General features: G+C 42.0%; 1 protein-coding gene across 3 annotated transcripts in view; it reads right to left on the bottom strand.

The window, feature by feature from the left end:
- The window catches only part of Med23 (mediator complex subunit 23), a 44,304-nt gene extending 29,891 nt beyond the window's left edge, over positions 1 to 14,413 (bottom strand). For 2 of the 3 annotated variants that reach the window (XM_038338841.1, XM_038338843.1), the window contains exons 1-11: positions 14,266 to 14,413; positions 13,936 to 13,967; positions 13,694 to 13,781; positions 10,576 to 10,700; positions 9,154 to 9,265; positions 8,025 to 8,123; positions 6,594 to 6,695; positions 5,115 to 5,184; positions 3,511 to 3,623; positions 808 to 903; positions 236 to 253 (exon numbers count right to left, since the gene is read on the bottom strand). In XM_038338841.1, coding sequence (XP_038194769.1) covers positions 236 to 253; positions 808 to 903; positions 3,511 to 3,623; positions 5,115 to 5,184; positions 6,594 to 6,695; positions 8,025 to 8,123; positions 9,154 to 9,265; positions 10,576 to 10,700; positions 13,694 to 13,781; positions 13,936 to 13,967; positions 14,266 to 14,313 — 903 coding nt within the window. In that variant the 5' untranslated portion in view covers positions 14,314 to 14,413. The remainder of the gene's footprint in view (positions 1 to 235; positions 254 to 807; positions 904 to 3,510; positions 3,624 to 5,114; positions 5,185 to 6,593; positions 6,696 to 8,024; positions 8,124 to 9,153; positions 9,266 to 10,575; positions 10,701 to 13,693; positions 13,782 to 13,935; positions 13,968 to 14,265) is intronic. The other variant, XM_038338842.1, reaches the window with a different exon arrangement.
- Between the last annotated feature and the right edge of the window lie 12,245 nt (positions 14,414 to 26,658).

The following is a 26,658-nucleotide window of genomic DNA, read 5'->3' as shown; positions in this document are numbered from 1 at the left end:
TAAGAAACAAGAAACCAAAAAATATATATCAAAAAAGAAAACACCAAAAATAAAAACAAAAACCATCCACCAAAAAGAACTCTCACATCCCAAGAAGGTTTTTCAGTGGCCTTGGTCTCAGCATGGTCCCGCCAATTTCAAGCCCCGACCATACACGTATTGTCTAATGAATCAGTGGCTACAAAGCGGCCAGCGTATCGTTAGTCACAATACAACAGTAAGGTTGTGAACATACCTGAGCAATGTTCAAGGTCTAGAGCATTGGAGGATGGGCAGGACAAGACAGGACAGAACAAAATAAAGGAAAGAAAAAAAGAAAAGACAAAACAGTGACTATGAGGCCAGCCTCAAGAAACCCAGAGTCAGCACAAACCCGCCCACACGGCAAACCACTGAAACCAAACACACACACACCAAAAAAAAGGAAAAAAGAAAGAAAAAGAAAAAGTCAGCAAGGCGGCCACTCTGAAGATATCAAGGGTTATAAAAAGACACCCAAACAACAACAAAAAGGTCAAAAAATATGGTTTAGTCATGTGTAGGTTTCTCTGGCAAAAGGTAACTTGAAACTGGCCTTATAGAAAAAAAGCAATGCAAAACAAACCAACTTTAAAAATACCTCCCTTTAAATTTAAACATTCTTAATGCAATATATAAATGATAAAAGACAACATTGTTGAATAAGTTTAATACGGAAAAGGTCATCGAAGAGTTCTTAACTGTTTTGCTTGGTTAACTATGGCAAAGAAAATAGAGAAGAACAGTGAAGATCTACAGATTTGATTGGCTTCCAGCATAGTACAGTACCTGCTTATTTAAACCTAGCATATTGCAGACCATATCCCTGGAATAGGGCTGCTCCAATACATATCTCAACAAAGCAGTCTGTGGTTCAAACAGATCCTTTAAAGGAAATAAAAAAGAAATTACTGCTTCAAGATTAACAAATGTGAATGCAAATTATTTGGAATTAAGAGTAAAATCTCCCAAGGAACTTGTTACCTTCCCAGTATGCGAAATCTAGTAGGGAAAAAATTCTATTTAGTGTTTACAGGTTATGTGTCCCATCTTTTATTTGAAAACCAGGGTGAAAGCCTTGTGCGAGGTCGTTTAAGGGTTAAAAGTCAAGATAACACTAGATAGAATGAATCAGAACTTCTTATTTCCTGAAAACAAAACATTTACAGTTTCCCATTTCAAGAGTCTCTTCTTAAAATAAAACATCAATTTCATGTGTCAGTTTAGATAGACTTTGTCCTTGGTGACAGATAGCCCTTAGACATAATGAAGCATTGCTAAGATTTCTGCTTCCCTTCTGTGCAAAACTGACAATTTTCCAGGAGTTTCTGCATATCTAAGCATACAATTTCTTGTAACTAAATCCAGTTTATACAACTACTACTATGACAAAACCAGAACAATTTTCTGGGTTTACAGCTATTGTCTAAAGGATCTCCTGGCAGCTCTAGCATCCCTCAATATAAGCTGCCGGGTCCTGCTCCTCTGGTAAGACTGTCGAGCAACCTTAGCACTTACACACACACAGTTTTAGGAAAGGAGTGTGTTTTCGCCTGTGCCACTTCAGAGAACCTGCACTTTACACTAGTCTGAACTAATCAGTACTTATAAACACATCCAGTCTTTCTAGCACACAAGTCTTCCTCATTTCTGTCTGTGCTGGCAGAGCCCTCACTCTTAAAATTCCTGCAAAGTCTGCTTCAAACACTGTTTGCATAACGGTTGCTCGATTGTACAAGTTTACAGATCTCAGATGGAATTCTGAAAGGAATGGGGGCACTTTATGAACGAGTTTTTAAGACACGCTTTAAAACTGTACTCGTGGAATTGTGAGGAAAACTGAAGAACTGCTACTGCCTTACAACCTTTTCCCGTCTAAACGGATCCCGACCCTCAGTTCACTCCAGCTCCACACCGACTTGCTGCTCCTTTCTTCACTAAGGCTGTATCTGCGCAAGTGAGAGGAGACATCCACCTCCTTTCAAGCAGTCATTTTAAAGGACTCCTTGTGAGGCTGGAGGGATGGCTTGGCTGGTAAGAGGGGTGTCTATTCTAGGACCATGGTTCGACACCTAGACCCTAAAGTGCTGCTCACAAACACCTACAACTCCAGCTCTGATGCCCTCTTATGACCTCCACAGGAATCCATTCATGTGGCATATGGACATACATGCAATGCATAACACTCATATATATAAAACAAAAATACGTTAAAAATCTCAACCTCCCCCCCCCCCAATACACGCAGGATTCGCTGGGCCATTTTAAAACAGAATAATCAGTAAGTTTTACCAACAAACTTTTATAATAAGGGCTGGTTTGTAGACACAGGTCATTTTTTTGCTTGGTTGGTTTTGTTTTGTTTTGCTGAGACAGGCTGTCACTCTGGTTTAGAACTTATGATAAAGGCCTGGATGGCCAGAACTCACAGCTTCCTCTTGCCTCAGCCTTCTAAGTTCTGGGCTTACAGACGAGCAATGACAACTGGTTTTGTAGACACAGTTCTAAGGACAACTAGAATACAGAGCCAGTGCAATCTGCAAGACTGCCTATTAATGCAGTAAGGGGGATTGCTCTTCCTTAACAGAAAATCCCCCAGTGAGCACAACAACGCAGCCTCTTTACGTCAGTATTAAACTTAGAAACATGACTTTGGACAGCCACATTTGTCATAAACATCATCGCAAGGAAAAGACTCTGTTTAGAAATCTAACCAAAAGACTCTGTTTAGAAATCTAACCAAAGAGTTGGGAGGACCTTGGTCTTAGCATAGAGTAGGGAACCCTGATGGCTCCTTGGCCTTGAGAGGGAGGGAGGGGAGGTATGGATGGAGGGGAGGGGTGGGAAGGGGGAGAAGGAGAGGAGGAAAGGGGGAGGAGGAGGGGAGGGAGGGGGGAGGAGGAGGGGACGGCGATGGAAATTTTTCATATAAAAAAATAAACCATGAGAACAAAAAAAAGCAAAAAAAAAAAAAAGAAATCTAACCAAAGAGAATGGATACAGTGCTCAAACACCTCTCTTCAAGCTAACCACTAGTGCCCAAATTTGAAAAAGGTAGGTGCCAAAAGACCAATAGTGATCTGTGCAGGTTCTGAGTTCAAATCATGACTCTTTCATTTCTTTAAATGTAGAGTCTTAGACAAGAACCTGTACTTATGGAGAGTTTATCTAAGTACCCACTAAGGCAAATCCAAAACCACAAGAGTATATTTGGGTAACAGAATGACATAAACACAGCTGCCATCTCAGCACGAGCTAGAGGCCAGACTACTGTACAGAGCTCCAGGCCAGCCAAGGCTACATAGCAAGACCCTAGCAAAAGGAATGGAAACCAAAGACAAAACCAAAACACACACCATAAAATATAATAAGCCATAAGCTATCTTTCTTTAAAATATTTACTTTTGCAGACTATTAAGAGGCATCTGGCTTTGGACACGTGACAATATGGGATGGTGACTCTTAGACGGCCAACACTGGATTAATACATACCTTATCGTATGGCAAAAGGCCTTTCAGAGGAAAACGAAGAGTTGCGGGGTCCAGTTTCCAAGAATTACAGATGGCTCCCGAGTTGTTCACTACTGGCAGAAGACTGCAACGGCCTGCACACATCACACAAATATTTAGATGTAAACCTGACCAAGGCAACACCAGGTTCTTCATACTCTTTAGTATTTAATGAGTATGCATGCTCAAGAGGCACTGGCTTAGGTGCCTTTTGGTGCTGTCGGGAGACTAAAGAATGACAATTTTTATAACCTGAACTTCTTTCTGATCAATGAACAATCAATTTGTACAAGGTTTCCAAATTCAAAACTGTTGCTTTTTGTTTAAGTGTCTAAGACAGAGGTCAGCAAAGTACAGTCCACGAGCCAAATCTAGCTGGCTATCTGCTTTTGCCAAGTTGTAATGGCACACAGCTGCCTTTGCAGTCCGGCAGCAAAGCTGCTACAGCCAGCACAACACAAAGCTTCCAATGTTCATGAGATGGACCTGCACAGATACATGGTGCACAGCACAGATCTCTTTTCTAGGGTTAACACTTCTTTTCTTTTGCAGGGTATCCGCAGAAGACTTGATATAGCATATGCTGACTGCCTACTCAACAGCGTCACTTAGTTATCCCATAAACAACCCCAAGCTCAACCCATCTGAAATGAACTCAGCATCTTCTTTCTTAAGACCTAATTCACTTCTATAAGTCAGTTAATGATATTAATATCTAATCAGTTAACAAAAACTAGAGCTCAAGATTTTGTCTAGAATTTATGTGGTTTATTTTTATATTCCCAATGCCTAAAATTGTACTGACTTGTGAGAAATGCTCAATATCTGATCATTTTTAAAAAGGGGGTCCATATTCCTAGAGAGTTAAATGGCTATCATAATTTTTAGAAATAATTTGGAAATATATTTCAGCATTGAAAGATTATAAAATGAGAGAATCAAACCAAATATAAGAAAGTAGATAGCTAAAATATCCAATGAAGAGTTAAGGTGTAAATTACAATGGACTGGAAGAGTCTGGTATTCCCAATACAATGGCCACAGCAGAACAAGCTTGCTGACATTCCCACTGTCTAGAGTTTAAGAAGCATTTCCAGGGGCGAGAGATGGAGCTCAGCTGGGGACTGCTCAGCAGGCATGAAGCCCTGGGTCCCATCCCAGACCACATCAACTGAGTGTGGCAGCACAGCTTTGTAATCCTAGCACTGAGAGGTGGACGCAGGAGAATCAGATGCTCAAGGTCACACAGTCTGAGGCCAGTTTGGGTTATACAGACCTTGTTTTAAAAATCCAAAAATAAAATACAATGAAAGTTATGCAAGCTAACTAAAATATACCAAATAAAAAGTGTTCCTAGTTAGAGGTAAGACTTCCAGAATGGTCTTATTTGAAAGTCACACCCATTTATGATTTCTGTCTTTACCATATTCAAAGCACCTGAAAATCATCACCACTGGTTTCCTCGACGTTACAAAGTGGCAAGCCACTCACAAGAGGCCACCTTTCAGCTTTGTCCATCAGACTCACAGTCACAAAAGATCAGGTACTGCGTAATATACTAAGCATACTTTAAATTGTAATCTTACCACAAATGGAGTTTATCCTTGCTGTAGGCCTGAAGGTGTCCACAAAGTCTGATACTAAGTTTCCTAGTAACTAAAAGAAAACAAAAAAATATAAAATAAGACCAAGACTACCCAGCATAGGGTGATCATCCATTGGAATTTAAAAATTAAATAAAAATTGTATATTAAAAATTAGTACAAGCCTAGCACAGAATAATTACTCAAAGACTAGTGGATTATTTTTCTTCCAGATACCTGACACTCCATATGTCCCTAAGTTATGAAGCTGTGTATATTTTAAGCACATAACATAAGAACTGTCTTAATGAGTTAATAGAGATATAAAACAAATATATTATGCTAAAAAATACATTTATTGGGCCAGTGATATGGCTCAACAAGTCAACCAAGCCTAATGGCATCAGTATTAATTCCAGACAGAAAAGAAAACTGACTTGTGCAGGTTAGCCTCTGGCCTCCAACCACATGCATGGTGTACATGGTCCATACACACAAAGTATTAAGTGTAAAAAATATAGACTCTCCAAGGATAACATAACCACTTGAAAATGTGCATATGGCACTATTCTTCCTCTAGAATCCCTCCCACTCTAAGGAGTCAGCCTTACTTTCCCTATGTGCGTGCACTCTGCTACATACATTATTATCTTTTAAAGGGGGCTGTGGGGTGAAGCAGTTCAGCAGGTAAAATGAATTGCTGTGTAACCCTGATGACCTATGTTTGAATACTGGATCCCACTGACAAAGGAGAAAATCACCTCCCAAAGCTGTCCTGACTCCACATTCATGGTATAGCATGTGCACAGACACACATATTTTACTGGCTAATCTTATGTCAACTTAACACAGCCTGGAGTCATGTGAGAGAAGGGAACCCCAACTGAGAATGTTTCCTTAAGATTAGGTAGTAGTGGCCTACACACACGCACACACACACATAGTCAATTTTAAAATTTAATATTAAGAGTAATTCCCTTAAAATATGTATAAAAATGAAGGGTAATTTACAATAGAATGTATTGTTGGTAGTAATACGTTAAGAATGCTTTAAATATTCATAGCTATTAGACAGTAATAGAAGAAAAATCTTAGAGTACAGTGGTGGGGTCATTCCTGGGCCAACATCCTGAGTTCTAGGAGAAAGCAGGCTGAGCAAGCCATGGGCAAGCAAGCCAGTAAGCAGCACCCCTCCATGACTTTTGCATCAGCTCTTGCTCCAGGTTCCTGCCCTGTTTTGAGCCCCTGTCCTGGCTTCCTTTAGTGATGAAGAGCAAAAGAGAAGTAGGAGCCAAACAAATCCTTTCCTCCCAAGTTGCTTTGGTCACAGTGTTTTATCACAGCAACAGTAACCCTAACTAAGACAAATACACGTGCACGCGCGTGCAGAGTGTGTAACTCACATACACGAGTACATATATGCATACAAGCAATACAATTAATACAGATTTGATAAAACTTTGATGAGAATTTAAAATTTACCCAATGTGGAAGTTTTCCCTCAGGATACAGTTTCCTGATCTCTGTGACTGCAAAATAGGCTGGCAACAGGCAGGCATTTCGTTCCAAGATATAAGCTATAACCTAAAAGAAATAAAAAGGTAACATTATTCTTGACTAGTCTCACACACTAAGACCTTTAACTACAACAACAGAAAGGATTTAAAAAGGAGTACGAGGGGCTGGGGATAACGCAGCTGGTGAAGGGCTCGCATCCGCACACACCTGCAAAACGTTGACACAAAGACTCTTCTGCTGAGTAAACAGGAGGCGCAAACTCATGAGGTCTGTCACACATCATGGCTCCAGTTAGTCAGGATGTATTACACACGTGAAATACTTACGTGGATCTTAAATGTTTTATCAAGAAAAAAGAATATAAGGGAAGTATGTCTGAAATTCCAACACTTGGGAAGTAGAGACAGGAGAATCAGGAGTTCAAGCCTATCCTGACCTCAGCTGAAAATTAGTTACATAATACCCCACCTCAGAAATAAGACAAAAGACTGTGAGGTAAACTATGCTACACTGTTTGACTTAACCATTCCGTAGGTATATGTGTACTCACACGTACACGTACACACTCATACTCAAAAAGCAGAATTATTATTTTAAAATTTAATATTAACAGACGAATTCCCTTAAAACATGTATAAAAATGAAGGGTAATTTGTTTACAATAGACTGTATTGTTGGTAGTAATACCTTAAAAATACTTTAAATATTCATAGCTATAAGACAGTAACAGAAGAAAAATCTTACAGTATTATTAGTAGTTTCAAAAAGTAAAACTGGCCACTGTCTATCTTATAACGGTTTAAAATACTTTAGTATCTATACTCCTATCATAACTAGCTAGCAAAAATTATAATTTTTAAATTTCCTTTTGAAAGACAGTAGTCATGAAACAACAGCATCTTTAAAAAAAATGACTTGGGCTAAGATGCAGTTCAGTGTGGCAGAGCACTTGATCAAAAACAGAACTGATTGTATTTTCCTAGAGGCAACAGAATGCTCGACAACTACTGCACGTTACTTGTGTGAGTGCCGTGTGAGTTACATGCACGTGTGCAGTTGTCCCTGCCTATGCACGTGCATGCAGAGGCCACAGGTGAGTATAGGTGTCTTCTTGCTGTTTTCTGATAGGGTGGCTGACCTGCAAGTTCTTGGGATCTGCATACCTCTGTCCCACAACAACAGGGCTATAGGCATGGGGACAGGGCACATGCCTGGCTTTTTTATACAGGTCCTAGGTATCTAAACTCTATGTCTCTTGTTTAACATCAAGCGCTCCTTCCCACTGAGTTGTCTCCTGAGCGTCAGCCACTATAGGTTTTAAAAGCATTAATCTAAAAAACCTAGACATGGGAGGCTGTCCCCAACGAATTTCAGGCATGTGCAAACTTAAGTTACCTCTCGTGCTGCCAGGAGCTGCTGGACAACAGCAGAGCTTACTGTATTCGGAATTGTCAAGATTTTCTCCAAGATCACTTTTAGGAGATCTCGAACACCCTAATAAGAAATAAGACGACATGAGTTAAAACAAAAAGTATGCATAAAGTCTTCTATGTGAGGCGAAACCGCCAGGTTTCAGGAGTGTACACTGCTTCAAGGTCACACTTTAAAATTTTCCAAATCAGAGGCAACACACTTCTAACGCTACCCTGAGAAAAACAGAATAATGCTCCACAATAGTAGAGAATTCTGCATAACATCTTATAATGAAAAATGAAAATCCCTTAAAAATACAAACGGAACTTTCTATATTCTGCCAATCTTTTCTGGCCCTCAAAACAGTCAAAGGGTTCCTACTGTTCCAAAGGTTTAAAAGCCCAGCTTTGCTGTGGACAGAAATGCATGTGAAAACCCTCTGGAAACAGGGTAACAATACTCAGTTTAAGTAAAGAGAAAAATCATCCGAGACATCTTTTGTGATTAATTTTAGGGTTGGCTATGATTTAACAGTAACTATTCCCCTGGTCATGACTGGGTCATTTCTGACTGAAGAACGTGCAGACACAAAGCACAAGGCCATGAGGTGGCAGTTCCTTAACAAAGGACAGCAACCAACAGAATTGAGTGAAGCTGAATGGTGGGGGCAGCTGGGGAGCTCCTGCGCTGTACTGGGAACTTTAGCGAGAGACTGTGCTGTTGCTTTTGGTCAGAAGCAGAATCCTGAAGACAGGTAAGGAAGGACACGATTCTAGAGAGATCAAGGCAGAGTGTTTGGTCCACAGACCCCTGCTCCACATTCTTCATTTCATGAAGCAATGAAACACTCTGGCATCCAAACATGGATTCTGCCTTGTGACGTCCCATTTCACTGTAACAACATATCAGTCCTGTGTATGTTTTCAAATGTTGGGAGGAAAAAAAACTGTAAACCAACTGAGTCATTTTAAATCCCTTCAGCACAGATGAAAAAGGTCAAGTTATTAATACTCTCTACTTTGTTTCTCTCACGTGAAATAAGATATACATCCTGTAAGAAATAATCATGTCTTAAAGCAATCAGTTTTTACAATGAGAAAATAAATGATACCTTGTAATCCACTCCTCCAATGATTTTCCGAACCAGCTTAAACGTTAAGGCCCAGAGCTGTGTTCTTTCCCATTCAAGAGAGTCAGAGTTTATCAAAGATTCACAAACCATCCTAGGGGATAAAAAGGAGCTTTCCAGTTATGAGAGAGAACCCTAAAAATTTTCTAACAGCTATGGTCTGTGGATGCTGGGTACTGAAGCGCCAGGCCAAGCATGCTTTCTAAAAATACACTGTTAAAGTGTTTCAGGTATAGGTAACACTTCATGTCTTTTACTTAGAAGACAACTCAACTTTAAGTGGAACTAAATGATTTTCACTATGCTATATTTTCATTAGAAAAAAAACTATCAAAAGCTTTTGGTTAAATATTTATCAACTACCAGGAGGTGACAAATTGTATTTTTTTAAGGTGACTACATTAATATTCATTTGTATGTTTCTGTTAGAGTTAGAGGGATGGTCTGTGCTCCTGGGCAGGCTCAGCGCTATGGCAAGAATGCAAGGGCTACATCTTGACTATATTCCCTTTTGCAAACTTTTGAGCTCCATGCTATGAGAAAGTCCAGCTCACAAAAGACAATACCTGTATTCCCTGGACGATAGCCCCAATACATGCTGCAGGAGATAAATGAGTATAATGGCACTTCACTTGTATTTTAATAAATAAAGCTGGCCTGAGGGCCCGAAAAGTAAAACAGCCACACTGGCCAGCTGTACAGACCAGGCAGCAATGACACACACCTTTAATCCCAGTAGCCACACTTTAGTTTGCCAGAGAAACCAGGCGGTAGTGCAAGTAGAGAGGATTATAAGATGGGAGGAGAGCTCTCAGGCTCAGTCTCATTCTGAGATTCTAAACCAGGATCACCATTTCAGACTGAGGTGAAGGTAAGAACCAGTGGCTGGTGGCTTTGTTTTTCTGACCTTCAGGTTGAGCCCCAATATCTGTCTCTGAGTTTTTATTAATCATGCTTCAAATGAGCATGAAAAGCTTCTTTCTAAAGGCCTTCAGCCCTTGCTGTTCCAGACTGTAATGATGAAGCATTATGAAAATTAAACAAAAATGACTGTCGAGATGATTCAGCAATCCAGAGCTCACATTGCTCTTGAAGAAGCCCTGAGTCCAGTTTCCAGAACCCATGCCAAGCGGTTCCTATCACCTGTTGACTCTAACTCCAAGGGATCTGACACCCTCTTCTGGCCCCCTCATGCATACACCCATATACACGGCAACTACTAACACAGATGCATATACATCAGAAACAAAATAGATTTAAAACCAAAAATACCTACCTCTTAAGCTAACTTACTTAGGAGCTTCATGCCCCTTTCCGTGCCCTTATCTCTGTACAACAACCTCAAATCAATTCTGCTTCTTTACAATAAAAGGTCTTTGCATTGCTCATCCCCACCAACCTTACCTGGGTGGAAGGAGACCGGTCTCAACTGCCATTGCTAAGCAGTCATAGAGGAAAGAGATTCTTTTGGGGCTGTGCTGGCCATGAATGAACTTAACAATCCACTGGATGCACTGTTCATGAGAATCCTAAAAATTAGAAAATGCTTTTATTTTAGGCTTGAAGCTACATTTTCTAACTAACACACACTGCTAATATCATACCTAGGAATATATCAGTACTGCAGATGAAATATTTCACTGTGAATATCAGTAAATTAAAATAGTTCCTAAAAGAGCAAGATTCAAGTCATATTCAACTGTGGGCATGGTAATATACGCTTGTAAACCTAGTACTTGAGGGGATGAGGCATATTGTGGCCATCCTGGGCTACATAGAGGGTTCTAAGTCAGCCTGAGCAGTATCTAGCAAGATTTTGTACCCAAATAATAAATAAATAAAACTTAATATTTGTTATATTAATTTTAAATCTTTCAATTACATAGATTTAAACTCCTACCATGAGACCTCCAAAAGTAGTTAAGATTATATTAACAAATTCATGGCCAATAGAAAACTCACTTAAGGGCCGGGTGGTGGTGGTGCATGCCTTTAATCCCAGCACTCGGGAGGCAGAGGCAGACGGATCTCTGTGAGTTTGAGGCCAGCCTGGTCTACAAGAGCTAGTTCCAGGACAGGCTCCAAAGCCACAGAAAAACCCTGTCACAAAAAACAAAAAAAAAAAAAAAAAAAACAAACAAAAAACTCACTTAAGCTACTGTAAGCAGCATCTTTCAGGGGGATATAAATATTCCTTTATGTAGGAAAAACCTAATATGGGTGGGGCTTCAGCCTCATCAAAATGGAAATGAATCCAATTCCCATGAACACCGTGATTCCAATGATGAATTGAACATCTAGGTTTTTGTAATTTGACTGACAGTCACTGCCTTCCAGGACATGCCAGAAGGCTCTTGATGCCTTGCTCTTCCATATTACCACTGAGCCTCGTGATTTAGAATTGTCCACTTTTCTTTTAGCTTTCTCTCTTAATACATAAACTTCTTGAAGATTCACACATTAACTCACTAAATGCTTAAGGGATCATTTTAAAAACTACCTGCTAGCCGGGTGGTGGTGGTACACGCCTTTAATCCCAGCACTCGGGAGGCAGAGGCAGGTGAATCCCTGTGAGTTCGAGGCCAGCCTGATCTACAAGAGATAGTTCTAGGAGAGCTAGGACTGTTACACATGGAAACCCTGTCTCAAAAAACAAAACGAAAACAAGCAAACAGAAATAAATAAATAAAAATTACCTGGTGAGATGCTCACCAGGCAAAGGTATTTGCTGCCTCCTGAGTTTGATTCCCAGAACCCACATGATGGCAAGAGATAACTCACTCTTGTAAGCTGTCCTCTGTCCTCCACACAAATACTGTGATACACATACAAAAAATATTTTTAAAAAGCCCAACAATAATTTAAAAATAAAGAATGCATGAAAGATGCTAAACATTAAAAGAAAATGTACAGTTTTTCAAAATAAAATTTCTCAGTGCTTGATACACAAGGATAAGAAATTATTACCATTCTATTGTATACATCTAAGGAATAAATACTCTCACATGTTGGTATTGGGATTGTAAACAAAATAACCTTTATAAGAAATAATTAGGTAATTTCCATAAAACTTTATTGCTGGGAGTCCTTATGCATGCTTATATCCCAGTACTCAGGAGGTAGAGAGTAAGGCCACAAGTTCAAGGCCAATCTGGACTACATGTCTAGTTCTAGGCAAATCCGGATTATACAGAGACTGTCATGTGCGTTATACACCTCCCCTCCATAACTAAGAAGAAAAAAACCAACCTATCTTTTGATTTAGCAATATTATGTCCAGTAACTAATCCTAAGTCTGATCAACAATATTATTCACTGTAACACTGTTTAAAGTAGACAGGTTAAGGGAAGCATCTAGCTAAGCCTGGTGGTCCATGTCTATGATCCCAGGAGGCAGAGGAAGGGGACTGTTGAAAGTTCAAGATTAGCCCGGGCTACACAGCAAAAAATCTATCTTAAAAAAAAAAAAAAAAAAAAAAAAAAAAAAACAACTTGAAAGTATGTGGTTAGCTAATAAAGGTGAAGAGCCATATTACAATATATCCCACTGCTACAAGACCTAAGAAAGGAAAAGAAACTCTTAAAATTACCTGATGTTACTTACAGAACTTACTATGAAGGGGGAGAAAAATAAGAAGCTAAGAGCTGATCACTACAAATGGTGCATGGTGATTCTATAGAGATAACATATAATTCTGAGACTGGGGGTGCAGTTCAGAGATGAGGGGATGCCTAGGGTGGGGGTACAGCTCGGTGCTGAGTGTCTAGTATGTGTGAAGAAGTGATGGCGGATGACTTCGCAACCCCAGAACTCAGGAGACAAAAGCAGGATGACACAGAGAGACGCTGTCACGAAGATAAACAGTTCAGGGACACCAACTGGGATTCTGGCTTCAGTCAGAAGGGCAGGTGGCTAAACTAGGAAAGAAGAAGACTAGCTTTCGGTGCCACTCTTATGCTTTACATATTTCTGATTTACATCGAAGTATTACCTTTTGAAAAAAAATAATTAAACCATGTTGTCTTTAGGACCCACACTTGAGTGGCAAAGAGAACTCAGTAGCTCATTTCCCTATCCTTAGTGAACCATGAGAAGATAATGCACTATTATTCTAACAGGGACTCTATTACAGTGTCTTTATGAGGATACACTCATAAATACTAGGTAAGTTTTTGAACAGTGACATTTTTCTTTTACAAGAAATGTTTAACATTATCTGTTTTCACATGGAAACCAAAGATATCAAGATAGGATGAAATGATCTTATATAATCTAACATGGGAGACATTTTTTAAAAGACATCTCCCGCTGTGATCTTATTACACTGAACTTTCAATGCAGGTTCTCCATAAAGATGTGAATGTAAAATGACGGCAATTTTACTTTTCCCTTTCCTAAACCACCTCAAGGAAAAGATCAATGTAGATGTAAAAAGCAAAAACAACAAACCAAACAAAAACAAAAACAACACAAAACCCCCCCAAAAGTCATGAACCGGATGTTACAAAAGAAATGTCTCACCTGAGAAAGCCCATTCCAAAACTGTCGGAAGGCTGCCAAACAGCTAATTAGTTTTGTTTTTTCATCCTCAGGGGTATCCATAAACATGCTGAAAAGCAAAAATCACATTACTTGCCACTGGTTTTAAAAGGGTACACAGACAGCAAGGCAGACCTTGTAACTCCCCCCAAACCAACCTAAGTAAAATCTTACAAAAAAAAATCTCCAAAACCCCTACAAACCCTGCCTGCCACATACTCACCCCCGGGAAAGCCTCTTCTATAATTTCTGTTTTCTGCAAACCAACAAAACAAAAAGTAATAAAGAATCTGAATAATAAAGAAGGGGTGGAAGGTGTCCCCTGGAGAAATATTCTAGGGCAACATAGGACAAGTCACTTTTATGGGGAACGCGCGGGAACTAACGAGGCTTTCTTTGAATCTGACAGCCGCCCGGCGACCGCCAACCCCAGGAGAGATTCCAATGTCAAAACAAAGGGGGCGGGAAAAGAGCCAGGCCCAGGCCCAGAACCGGGACCCGCAGACTCTGCCCCTTCCCACGCTCGCCCTGGGGTTACGGACAGCTGCACTCACCACCACCTCCTCGAAAATGCTCTGCAGCTGCGTCTCCATCGGTACCATCGAGCCCCGGGCTCCCGGGGTGCCCGGCGAGGCTCGGGTAAGCCCCTAGCTCCTGGAAGAATGGAGCCGAGGGGTGGAACCACAGGAAGGAAGCCCGGGTCTCTCCGTCGCTTCCTTCAGAGGTCCGCAACGAAACAGAGCCCGCCCGGAAGCTCGGAAGGGCCCGGTGCGTCTCGTTACAAACCTCCCACAACCGGATATCTGTAGCTCTGCTCGATGGTTCCGCGCGCTGAGGTGGACTTGGACTGCAGGGCGCCACCTCCTGGCTGGAGCTGGAGCTGCGTTACGTTTGGAGTTCGCTTGCAGCCAAACCAAGTGGTGTCTGTCGAGGATCTTCAGAAGCAGTTGCTACCACTTCTTTCTTTCTTTCTTTCTTTCTTTTTTTCTTTCTTCTTTCTTTCTTTTCTTTTCTTTCTTCTTTCTTTCTTTCTTTCTTTCTTCTTTCTTTTCTTTCTTTTTTCTTTCTTCTTTCTTCTTTCTCTTTCTTTCTTTCTTTCTCTCTATCTTTCTCTCTCTCTCTCTTTCTTTCTTTCTTTCTCACTCTCTCCCTCCCTCCCTCCCTCCCTCCTTCCCTCCCTCCTTCCTTCCTTCCTTCTTTCATTTGTTTTTTTCAAGACAGGGTTTCTCTGTTGCTTTGAAGCCTGTCCTGGAACTAGCTCTTGTAGACCAGGCTGACCTCGAACTCACAGAGATCCGCCTGCCTCTTCCTCCCTAGTGCTGAGATTAAAAGCATCCGCCACCACTGCCCGGCAATACCGCTTTATTCTTGCCCACATGGACTGACCATATCTTCTCTACTGATAGCCTCAGCTGCTAGCACATGGGCACGCCACCAATCTTTCAATGAATGTTGAAAAAGCAAAGGAATAAGCACATTATTAATTTGCAAGAGAGTGGTGGTGTTAAATATATTATTTAAAAACAGAGCATTTTGCATCCCCTGAAACTTTTCTTACATCCTATGTAGCTAATTACCTAGCCACACTGCCCCACATCCAAAAAGCACTCACACTTTATTTATACAACCTTTAGTTTTTCATGTCCTTGATATTTATGATTAGACTGTTTACATTTCTGTCTACTATGATTCAGAGAGCTTTTCATCAGCTTATTTGTGGTTCTAATAGTATTCAAGTTTTTCATTTTATATAGCCAACATTTTTCTCTGTCCTGACTTGCTCTTTCCCACCCTGTTTCTCTCTGTCTCCTTTTTTCTCTTTTCCCCTCTCCTCTTTTCTCACGTCCTTTCCTCTCACTTCCTCTCTCCTCCTCTCCTCGTGCTTTTCAAGACAGGGTCTAGTATAGTCTAGGCTAACATGGAGATCAACTCTATAGCCTAGGTCGGCCTTGAACTCACAATCTTCCTGCCTCAACCACCTGAATGCTGGAATGTTTTCTTATTTTATAAAAATTTACTTCATTGTAGATTAATTTTAATGAATACTTTAAGTTTTTCTTCTTGTTGTTTTACTTGGTATCAAGAATTTTCATCTTTTTCTAAGACCATGATGCTATTTGTCAATGTTTTCTTCCAGAAACTTTATAGCTTTAGCTTGATATTTAAACTCATTGATTTTTTTGAATTTTCTTCCTTGGCTAGTAATAAGTTATCACATGATTTTTTCCTGGGGGAGTTATAAAATAAATGTCTACAACCCTGAAAGAGAGCATTGACAGAATAAAGAAAGGAGTCCATTCAAGTCCAGCTTGGTGAACCAATGTTTATTATAGCTACTTATAGCAGCATGTGTGACTTGGGCAGACTTATCACTGCCCAAGTAGGAGTTCCTACTCCAAGCATGGATGCCTTATAAAAATATGTACCACTGGGGCATGCCCTCTCAATAAATTGCTTACTTTTAATACAACATTGGGGAATGGAAGGTATTTCTGGAGATCTTGTAAAGACTGTCTTGAGTTTCTGTGGAGTCTTTATTTTATTTTATAGTTATGATAGAGGGTATTTTTTTAGTCCAAGATGACCATGGACTCACTATGTAGCAGATAATGACCTTGTATATTTAATCTTTCTATTATTGTGGGATTTTCATGCAGAAAGATGGGATACCACTGAGGTTTTCTGTTTATTTGTGCCAGCATTAGCTTAGAGAATTTACACTCAAAGACTGAACCCCTAGCATAGAGGGGTGTAGCCTTATATAAGCTACCTTAGTTCCCCTTCACATTAAGTCCCCCCTTTGTCTCCCTTACATGGTAACATTTATTCAGATTGGGTGATATATGTTACAGGGCCACGGCAGAGTCACGAACACCCTCATAGATATTAATTTTGCCATATTGCTATCCCTTAGTTATGAGAAGAACCTTACCACATTGCCCCCCCCCCTTGAATGCTGAGATTAAAGTTTGTGCTGCCATACCTGGTTCATGTGGTGCAAAGTATTGAGCCTGAGGCTTTCTGCTTGCTGGACAAGTAGTCTACCAACCAAAACACACCCTCAGCTGACATGTGTATGTCATGCTGGCAGCTGAAGCTCCTCTGCTTCAAGTGATGGTAACCCAAGTAATTCTCCTGCCTCAGTCTTCTGAATCCTGAGATTAGAGACATGCATCATCATGCCTGACTTTATTACTGTGAATTTATTGTTAATAGATGTGGAAATTTGTCAAATGCTTTCCTTTCTATCTCATATGTCTTTTAGATGATCAACTTTAATTCTTGAGAAAAATCACCAGTTGGAGTCATAGACTGCTAAAGTTCCTTTAATCTTTTTTTGTGTGTGGCAGAGGGTCCTATGGAATAATACAGACTGCTAAGCACATACTACTCTCTGAGAGCTCCTAGGCAAGACGCTGGTGAATCCCCAGTATAGCCAGGCAGAAGTTTAGTTTCCCAGCAAATGTAACAGACACATACAGCCACTGTATATCATTGCTTACTGTGCCACAGCTCCTAAACACTGAGATGAACTATTCAGTTTTCCTGTTGGAGAATAACCTAAAGACTTATATTCAGTATGTTGCTCGCTAGGGATGTGATAGGAAAGACTGGGGAGTTTAAACAATACATATTTATGTAGTGGCAATTCTGGAGGCTAAAAGTCTAAGACGAAGGTGCAGTCAGGACTGTTTTTTTTTTTCTTTCTTTTTTTTTAAAGCTTTCTTTTATTCATTCTATGTGTCTTTTACATCATGCGTCTTGATCCCATTCACTTCCCCATTCCTTTGCATCTGTCCTCTGCCCCTGCATCCGCCCACCACTCCTGCAACCCCCCAGCCCCCAATAAAACAAAATTTTAGAGGAAAACAAAAAGGAGAAAAAATAAAATCTCATCATGGAAGCTGTAGTGTGACACAACCAGACCCTTAGTAAACCCCTTTGTCCGTTTACCTCGCAAGTATTCATTGCAAAGACTCATTGGTCTGGTCCGTGACCTCTGGTTTCTACTACACTTTCAATGCTGGGCCCTCACTGGAACTCCTCTTGGATGTCCTGTTGTTGCCCTGTGTCGTGAAGATCCTGCAGCTCTGTGTCTGCAGGTTAGGTTCCTTCAGATTTTCTGGTAGATCATAGATGCGGTGGATTTTGAGGCCAGTCAAGTCATAACCCTGGTTGGGTCTGGGCAGGTTCAGGACTGGTATGCCCACAAGTTCTTCCCTATCCTCACCACCAGGGTGAGCTATCCAGCATTGCCCTGGATAATTCTCTTCTTATAGCAATGAATGCGGGGTGAGGCCAGCTTTCCTGCTTTCAAGCCCTCAGGATTGATTCTCCCACCTTCACAGCATCAGGGCCACCTCTACTGTGTTGCCCAGGCGAAGTACAGGGACAACTCTCCAGTGTGTTGCAGCTGGTGAGAGGCAGGGACAGCCCTCCCACTCTTAGGATTCCAGGGCCAACTCCTCCATCTGTCTCAGGCATTGATGAGCAAGGGGTGGAGAGGAGGGCATTTCTCCTCTGCCGCCATGTCTCAGATGAGTATCGGGGAGCTATCTCTTGCTCACAGCATCAGGGTTGGGTCACCATTACCTCAGACCACTGGGCAGCTATGCTGTGCTGCCTAGGCCAGGGACAAGGTTCACTTACCTGAATGCTGCAGCTGATAAGCGGGGGCAGGGAGGGGGAGTCGTCAGCTCTCTCATCTGTTGCAAACGGTAAGGGGCAAGGGGTAATGTGAGGCATCTCTCCCACTCACACACCGCCGCATGACGGGCGAGTTGTCGGGACAGTTCTCCCACGCTTACAACGTTGGAGCTGGCTTACCCACGCCTCTGCCAACAAGGTTGGCTCTATTGTGTTACCCAGGTGAGGAACAGGGCCTGCTCTCCCAAGTGTTGCAGCTGGAGGGGAGCAGGGGCAGCTCTCCCGTCTTGTGACCTCAGGACCAGTTCTTACACCTGACTCAGGCATTGATGGACGGCAGGGGGAGGTGGAGTGGGGGGTTCTCCCCATCCTATGCCACTGTAGTGATATCTCATTTGTATTTTAATAAATAAAGTTGCCTGAAGGTTAGTGAAAAGCAAGTCCACACCACTCAGCCATACAGGCTGGGCAGTGGTTACACACGCCTTTAAACACAGCAGCCACACTAGTTACCCGCAGAGGCTGGGCAGTGGTGGTGCACGCCTTTAAACACAGCAGCCACACTAGTTACCCGCAGAGGCTGGGCAGTGGTGGTGCATGCCTTTAAAACCCAGTACTAGAGAGGAATATAACACAGGGGGAGACAGGTCTTACACCAGTCTCATTCTGAGGATTTGTGGAGGAGGATTGCCATTTTTGCTTTGAGGTAGAAGTAAGAGCCAGTGGCTGGCTGCTTTGCTTTTCTGCTTCAGGTTGAACCCCAATATCTGTCTCTGGGTTTTATTAATCATGCTACTGCCACCACAAGAAAATAGGTGAGGGGCCAGCTCTCCCTGGCTCGTTGCTTTAGGGGCTGACTCACCCACACCTGCACCAATAATAGGGCTGGTTTCTTATGTGGCCCTCTCTCCTTGATGGGACATCATCTTGAGTTTTTTTCATTGCCTTCTCTTTGTAGGACTGCTAATGTCATTGCTTCTCCATCTCTTCTTCTTCCTCCTCTCTCACTTCTAATTCTAATAATAGGTCTCATGTCTCCTAGGCTGGTCTTGAACTAACTTTGTCAAATTGCCTCCTCTTTATGTATATCTACAGCCCTGTGCTGCTGTCAGCCTTAATCAAAGAAGAGTCTCTTTGCGGTGGGCATCAGTCAGTGGAGAGGTGCATAACTGGTTGAGGTGCTGAGAATAAGAAGCTGAGAGCTTGGTCCTATCAGAACATCTGTCACCAGAGCTGCAGAGGAGAAAAGCCAGCAGACAGGGAAGAAAGCTGTGAAATGTACCTTCCAGAAGTGATACAGACACCACCATATGGATACCTTCACCAGATCAACATCAAGCCAACCAATTCCCTGGCATAAGCAGGCTAAATGATCTTCAGGTGCCCCCCCCCTTGCTGAATAGCTATACGCAGTAGATAGTTTTGAGGGAAGGGAGAATCCTTCGATTTTGAAGATATGGCCACTGGTAGGCTTTCCATCCTCTAGTGGAAGGCACTACATCCATGCACATGTGAACAGTCCTAACTAGATCTAGTGGGTTATAAGAAGAATAAGACATGAAGTAGGGAAGGGGGCATGCTGAGACAATATGGGGAAAACTGGAAGGGCAAATGGGAATATATTTCAGTGTGTACATATATGAAATTCTCAAAAATAAAAAAATAAAGATGAAATTATACATTTACTCATGTATTCATGTGGAAGTGCTCTGGCATGGGTGGGGACGTCAGAGGACAGCTTGTGGGTTCCAGGGATTGAACTCGGGTCACCAATGTTTGCCTTTACCCGCTGAGCCATCTTGCCCATCCTCTTTTAAAATAAACTTCACCTCTCCATACCTGTTTCTTCTGAAAACATTTTCTAAGTTAAATCCAAGATCCAGTTTTAGCTTAGTCAAGGTCCCTAAAAGGTTAAGGAGGGTGACAGCATGGAGATGTCTCCGTCCGGCCACCACTGATAATTGTGCACAATTGTTCTGATTCAGCCTCCTTAAATTTCTTCTAAGTGTCTTTCTTACATAGACTACAGTTAGTAGGCCACACAACAGAGTTTCAGGCACCCAGACATGTTGTCCTGGCCAATACTGGAAGCAGAATATGGAAACAGTACGTCTTCATACAGAAGGACGAAGAGAAACTTCAAGGCTAAGTAAGGATACAACTCAGTGGTTGAGCTTTTGCCAGGTACGCTCAAGGTCCTGGGATCAATCACCAACCCTTTTAGAAAAGACAAAAAAAAGAAGAAAGAAGGAAAGGAGAAGACACACACACACACACACACACACACACACACAGAGAGAGAGAGAGAGAGAGAGAGAGAGAGAGAGAGAGAGAGAGAGAGAGAGAGAGAGATCACAGTAAAGAAACCTAGTGGACACCACATTAACCAGCTGATCAAACATTATCATCAATGAGAAAATGTGAATCATGCAGCAGCTTCCTGATAGGATGTCATGAGAACATTGTGCATTTTTTTCTTTTCTGCCAATGTTGCATCAGTGGTTAATCTACTTCATGAGGAAATATGAATAGAATGAATACTTAAGGACATTCTCTGAAGCAATGCATACTTCATGGAGAAATATCAAGCTAAGATCGATGGGTATTCTACAAACTAACTGGTCTGTAATATTCAAAGCCTCAGAGTGAAGAGAGTTAGGGGTGGCTGAGAAAGGCTTTGAGAATGAGAGACCTATTCAATGACAGCTAAACCCCAACCCATGACTCTCAGCAGAATTTCTTATACTAAAGGAAAGTTGATGAACCTAAAAGAGAAACTTACGATTACATTGGAGATGCAGACCAATGAGAGCCCCTGATTTTCATAGCTGCCGGCAATACAGAAAAGTGCCTTTGTTTAGAACGTATACATACTAAGTAGCTGTGGAAAATCTAAGAACAAGCTCGCAACTCACTGCCTTAGCTGTGTCAGAAATGTGGGGGGAACCGGTAAAAACAGAACGGTGTGTTGAGGTTGGGTCTGGAATGCTCCCCATATACCTTTGTGTGTGAACGCTGCCCTACCCCTCTCTGGAGAAAGTGGATCCCTAGTGATGGTCCTTGACAACTTTATAGCACAGCCTGTCTCACTCCCTGCTCACTCCAAGTGTAGATACAATGTGACTGGCAGCTTCCTGCTCTTACAGCTGGGGGGCTTCCTGCTCCTGCAGCTGGTGGCTTCCTGCTCTTACAGCTGGGGGCTTCCTGCTCTTATATCTGGGGGCTTCCTGCTCTTACAGCTGGGGGCTTCCTGCTCTTACAGCTGGGGGCTTCCTGCTTCTGCAGCTGGGGGCTTCCTGCTCCTGCAGCTGGTGGCTTCCTGCTCTTAACAGCTGGGGGCTTCCTGCTTCTGCAGCTGGTGGCTTTCCTGCTCTTATATCTGGGGGCTTCCTGCTCTTATATCTGGGGGCTTCCTGCTCTTACAGCTGGGGGCTTCCTGCTCCTGCAGCTGGGGGCTTCCTGCTCTTACAGCTGGGGGCTTCCTGCATCTACACCTGGGGGCTTCCTGTATCTATAGTTGTATCTTCCCTGCCAGGACGGCCAGTTACTGTGAGCCGAAACAATCCATTTATCCCTAAAGTTTCTTTTGTTCAGATATTAACATTTTTGTTACGTTTATTTATACATGTGTATGTGTGCACGCACATGCCACTGCACATGAGTATAAGTCAGAGGACAATGCACAGGAGCTGCTTCTGTCCAACAACCATGTGCGAGGTGAGGGGGAGCACAGGGGTTTGTGAAGGAATTGTAATCCCAGCAGGAAAAAGCAGCTAAGATATACAGAACGAATCTGTCAGGACCACACAAAGAGTGAGCATTCAAAAGGTTTTTATCAAAAGGGATGCATAATCTGTCCTTGCAGAGTTTCTCACGTGACAAATGCAGTCACTGCCCCCACCCCAACTATGAAAATATCTAAACCCACAGATGTTCAGGTCCCTCATAGACAATGGTGTAGGCAGGCAAAATGGCTTAGCATGTAAAAGCAAGGAAATATGAAGTGTGAAATTTGTAATTAAATGGAAACATTCAAATAATTTTTATCCCAAAGGCAATAGAAGGTTTAACGTGCAAATGGATTCTAAGACAGTTTCAAATAAGGTTATGGCCAGAGCACCTGCCACAGTGCATAGTATGTGTTGAATATACACAAGGGTGGGGGATGGAGAGGGAGAGAGGAAGAGAATGGAGACAAAGCTTATGTAAAAATAAGATGAATAGCTAAGCAAATACTTTCTTTTATTTTATAGATAAAGGAAGGAGGAGAAAGGAGATGAAGAAGGGATGGAGAGGCCTATGGGAGAAAGAGCAGGGTAAAGGAGGGGGAACAAAAGGAAGAGAAAAATCTAAACGCAACCATTAAGGCAACTAAGCTCCCACCCTGACTCCTGAAGTCCCCCCTCAGAACCCATGGTGGCAGAGAGAACTGACTCCTGCCCAAGTGTCCTGTACCACTCTGTGTGTGCTGGACATGTATGTAAACACACAGCACACTAAACAATGCCAGAATGTGTTAAATAGCATTATGCTTCGCAAAGTTCAGTGGTTTTAATGGTGGCAGGTTTGCCAAATGATCCTGATTACCTTGATAATCTGGCCAAGGCCAATGCATTTTCCTTTTACGCTAATCTCAATTAGGTAATATTAGCTCTCATATCACACAGTAAATATGGATAGATATCCATTAATTAATGTGAGTTGTACAATGAATTCCAGTTAAAGAGACTGCAGCAGAGTTCAAGAGGAATTCGTGCGTTGTCCGTATTGCTAAGATAATGAACTCAAAAGCTGGAAGAAGCTGCTTCTGTAGAAGCAATAGGGCAGAACTGGGTCCAGAGCAGAACCTTCAGGTCCAGGTCCAAATGAGTGAGCAGATAAGCAGCAGACAGACTTCTAATCTGTCAAAGAGGGCCGAGCTGAGCTGAAACCTCAGAATAGTTGAGAGTTCTCTTTTCCTGACACAGACCTACCTCGTATCAGATGGCCGATGGGTGTGGGACCATCGATCACCTTGATAGTTATTCATCAATTTATGGAGCCACATGGGGAGTTACACCCTTTCCTTGATCCAGCATGTCCAGATAAGTACTAGGCCTGTTTTTCTCTGATATGAATTTATTATGCCCATATGTTCCTATAATCCCAGCTCATTATGAGAAATGTATAGGGTGGCATCCTTTCTACTTCCAATAAGTCATTTATCAGTCTGTGATGAGTGGGTGGCTCTGAATTGATTGTGGTTTTGTGCTGTTTCTGCGTCCTGGACATTCCTTAACCCTCTCAAGCTGACATGCATCCTCCCATGTCAAAATTGAGTCCAAAGTTGCCTGTAAAATGAAGTTCCTCAGGGCAAGGCATAGCCTGAAAAGCCATTGCTTTATAGAAGGCGAAGAAATTGAGCACACGGTATAGCCTAAGCTCAACAAAAACAACCAGTTTTCTGCTGCTGAGGCTGCAAATTGCCTTGGATGTATCTAAACCAACACAAAGTTATTACTTTATAGTTCTGTTGATTATAAGTCCAGTATTAGTCACTCTAGGCAAAAGTCCAGTGTCCGGTTATCAAGATGCCTGGAGCCCTCTCTGAACTTGGTAGAAAGAGTTTGTGTTATGGCCTTTCTGGCTTTACTGGAAGGCTTGCAAATTCTTTAGCTAATAGCTTCCTTCCTCCACTTTCAAGTTCAGAAACTTCCCAGATTTTTGGCCTTTTTCCCCCCTCTACTTACATCCTTTCTGACTCTCAGGAAGGTGGACGCTCCAACTCAATCAAAGAAAATGACATTTTCCTTTCTTCTATTTTGTTTGAAAAAACACAAGCCTCTTTTCTGAGCCTATTAACACAAAGGCTAAATTCTGTTTACCAGACACAACTGGAAATAACATTTTACCAGGTCTTCTCAACATTCCTTAACTCACTCAAATTGTTACAAAATGAAGTGTTACAATAACTTGGACCTAGTACTGGGGAGTGACCCACAGGGAGAGCACAGAAACGTAGGGATGTGGGGGTTTTTCTTCACTAGCAGTAGGATAAGCGGGAAGCAAATTATTTCTAGGGTTTGGCGTGAGAAGTAAAGGGAACTAACTTTATTGACATCAAGTTAAGCGCTGGTGCTGAACTAATAGATTGAAATGACACAAGATCTTCAAACGTCTTCAGGCTCACCTGGGTCAAGGCTTACTGAACTACCTGAGCAAACTGCTTGCATACAGGTTTATGTGCACACACACATACATAACACATGTACATATACTCACCCACGCGAATGTACGTGTGCAAAAACAAACGACAGTTGTGGAGTTGCAAAAGACGTTACTGGAGAGCCATTCCTGCATATCTTGTAGAGGAACATCATGCAACCAGTTCAGTGTCTGGGTTTGTGACAAACAGTGTACGTCGAGGCAAGGGAGGTGGCACCGCAGTACCAAGTGACCTGGTAAAGAATTCAGTTCTAAAGAAAAAGAGACCTGGCCTTCACCTTGACTTCTAGGCCATCATGACCTTGGAAGATGAAGTCTGGAGGAAGGTAATTTGGCTTCTCTAGGGGCATGGGTCACCTATGTGGTCTAACTATGAATCTAACAATATGGTCTCTACCATGAAGTATCACTTCGACCTCCTGAAAACTGAAAGCTGAGATGAGCTACAAAATCTGTTAAATCTTGTCTATGTGATGAAGTCCTGATCTAGCTTAATTTCTTTTTTTTTAAGTTGAATTATATATTTTTCTCTCTCCCCTCCCGTCTTCCCCTCTTCCTTCTCCCCTCTCCATCCTGGCTTAATTTCAGTCACTGTGAAAAATACCCTGACCAAAAGTAACTCAGGGAAGAAAGTGTTTATCAAGTTATAATCCTTTGTTACAGGGAAGACAGGTAGGAACCTAAAGCATCACAGTCAGGCATTGAAAGTAAATGTGTGTGACACCATGGCATGCTCACATCTGCACACAATATAAATAATATGTTCAAAAAATAAAAAGTAAATAACCAAAAAAGAAAGTAAATGTACGGATCCTCATTTGCTTACTGCTTTCCTTCCCTCTTACATGGTCTAGAATTCTGGCCCTCAGGAGGTAGGAACAGGAGGATGGCAAGCTCAAGGCCCACTGGGCTAACCCCAATCAGACAGTATCTTAACAAATACTCAAACATAAGGTGGTGAGATCTGTCTCGTACAGCTAAGGCAGGGTATCACTTCAGCCAGGGAGGCTTTTAAAGGACTCAAATTTGTTATTTTATGTCTTAGCTTTAGGTGTGGACATTATCTTTTAAGATTATTACATTTTCACCAGTGAAATCAGTCATCCATAAGGAAGAAATGTGAAACTTATACACAGCTTAAAAGTAATAGCCAGATCTAAGGCATAGTTACACTCCCTCTTGGAAGGTGAGGGATTTGGTTCAGTTGGTAGAGTGCTTGTTTAGCATACACAAAGTCCTGGGTTCAGTTCCTCAGCCCTGTGGAACCTGTGCATGGTGGTACACTTCTGTAAGGCAGTGTCAAGAGGAATATAATAGAAGGATCAAAAGTTCAAAGTCATCCTCAGCCGCACAAGGAGTTTGGTGCTAGCCTGGGTAACACAAGACCCTGTCTTTTTCAAATAAAACCCCAAGTAATAATAGCAGCAGTGATAATAAACCAAATATTTCGGGACAAATATCTGGTGTGCCCTCACTGGATGAAGACGGGAACCTTGCTAACACCTCTGTGTCCCACTTTTTAGTAGCATCTCCTCACTCCTCCCAGGAGGCAACACTTAGAGTTGGTCACGCTCTTCACTTTCTTTAGGTTTTCATCAGTAAAAAAAACACATCTTCTTTAACCAAAGGTGGGTAGCAAGGGAACAAGTGAGGTATAAAGTAAGGACTATGTGACTATTGCTAACAAAACCTCCCTGGAGAATATAAGCTGGGCAAGGGGTCTCAGCGAGAGCCTGACTATCGTTTCCAGGGTTTGTAATGGTAATTTCCCTTCTGGGAAAAGCCAGAACAGAACACAGAGAAATAAGTCTTTTTTTTGTTGTTGTGTTGTTTTTGAGACAGGTTTCCCTGTAGTTTCTAGAGCCTGTCCTGGAACTAGCTCTTGTAGACCAGGCTGGCCTTGAACTCAGAGATCCGCCTGCCTCTGCCTCCCGAGTGCTGGGATTAAAGGGCAGTGCGCAACCACTGCCCGGCGAGAATAAGTCTTGGGAAACACAGGAGTACACAGTAATCTGGGTGTCCCACACTGCCTATTGGATAGTTAGCGCAGGTACACGCTGCTGGAGTGAGTTAGCATTGGTTTCCAGTTTCTAACC

The sequence above is a fragment of the Arvicola amphibius genome, chromosome 8 (assembly GCF_903992535.2).
Source record: "Arvicola amphibius chromosome 8, mArvAmp1.2, whole genome shotgun sequence".
Taxonomy (NCBI): Eukaryota; Metazoa; Chordata; class Mammalia; order Rodentia; family Cricetidae; genus Arvicola; species Arvicola amphibius.
This window is presented reverse-complemented; position numbering and strand designations above follow the sequence as displayed.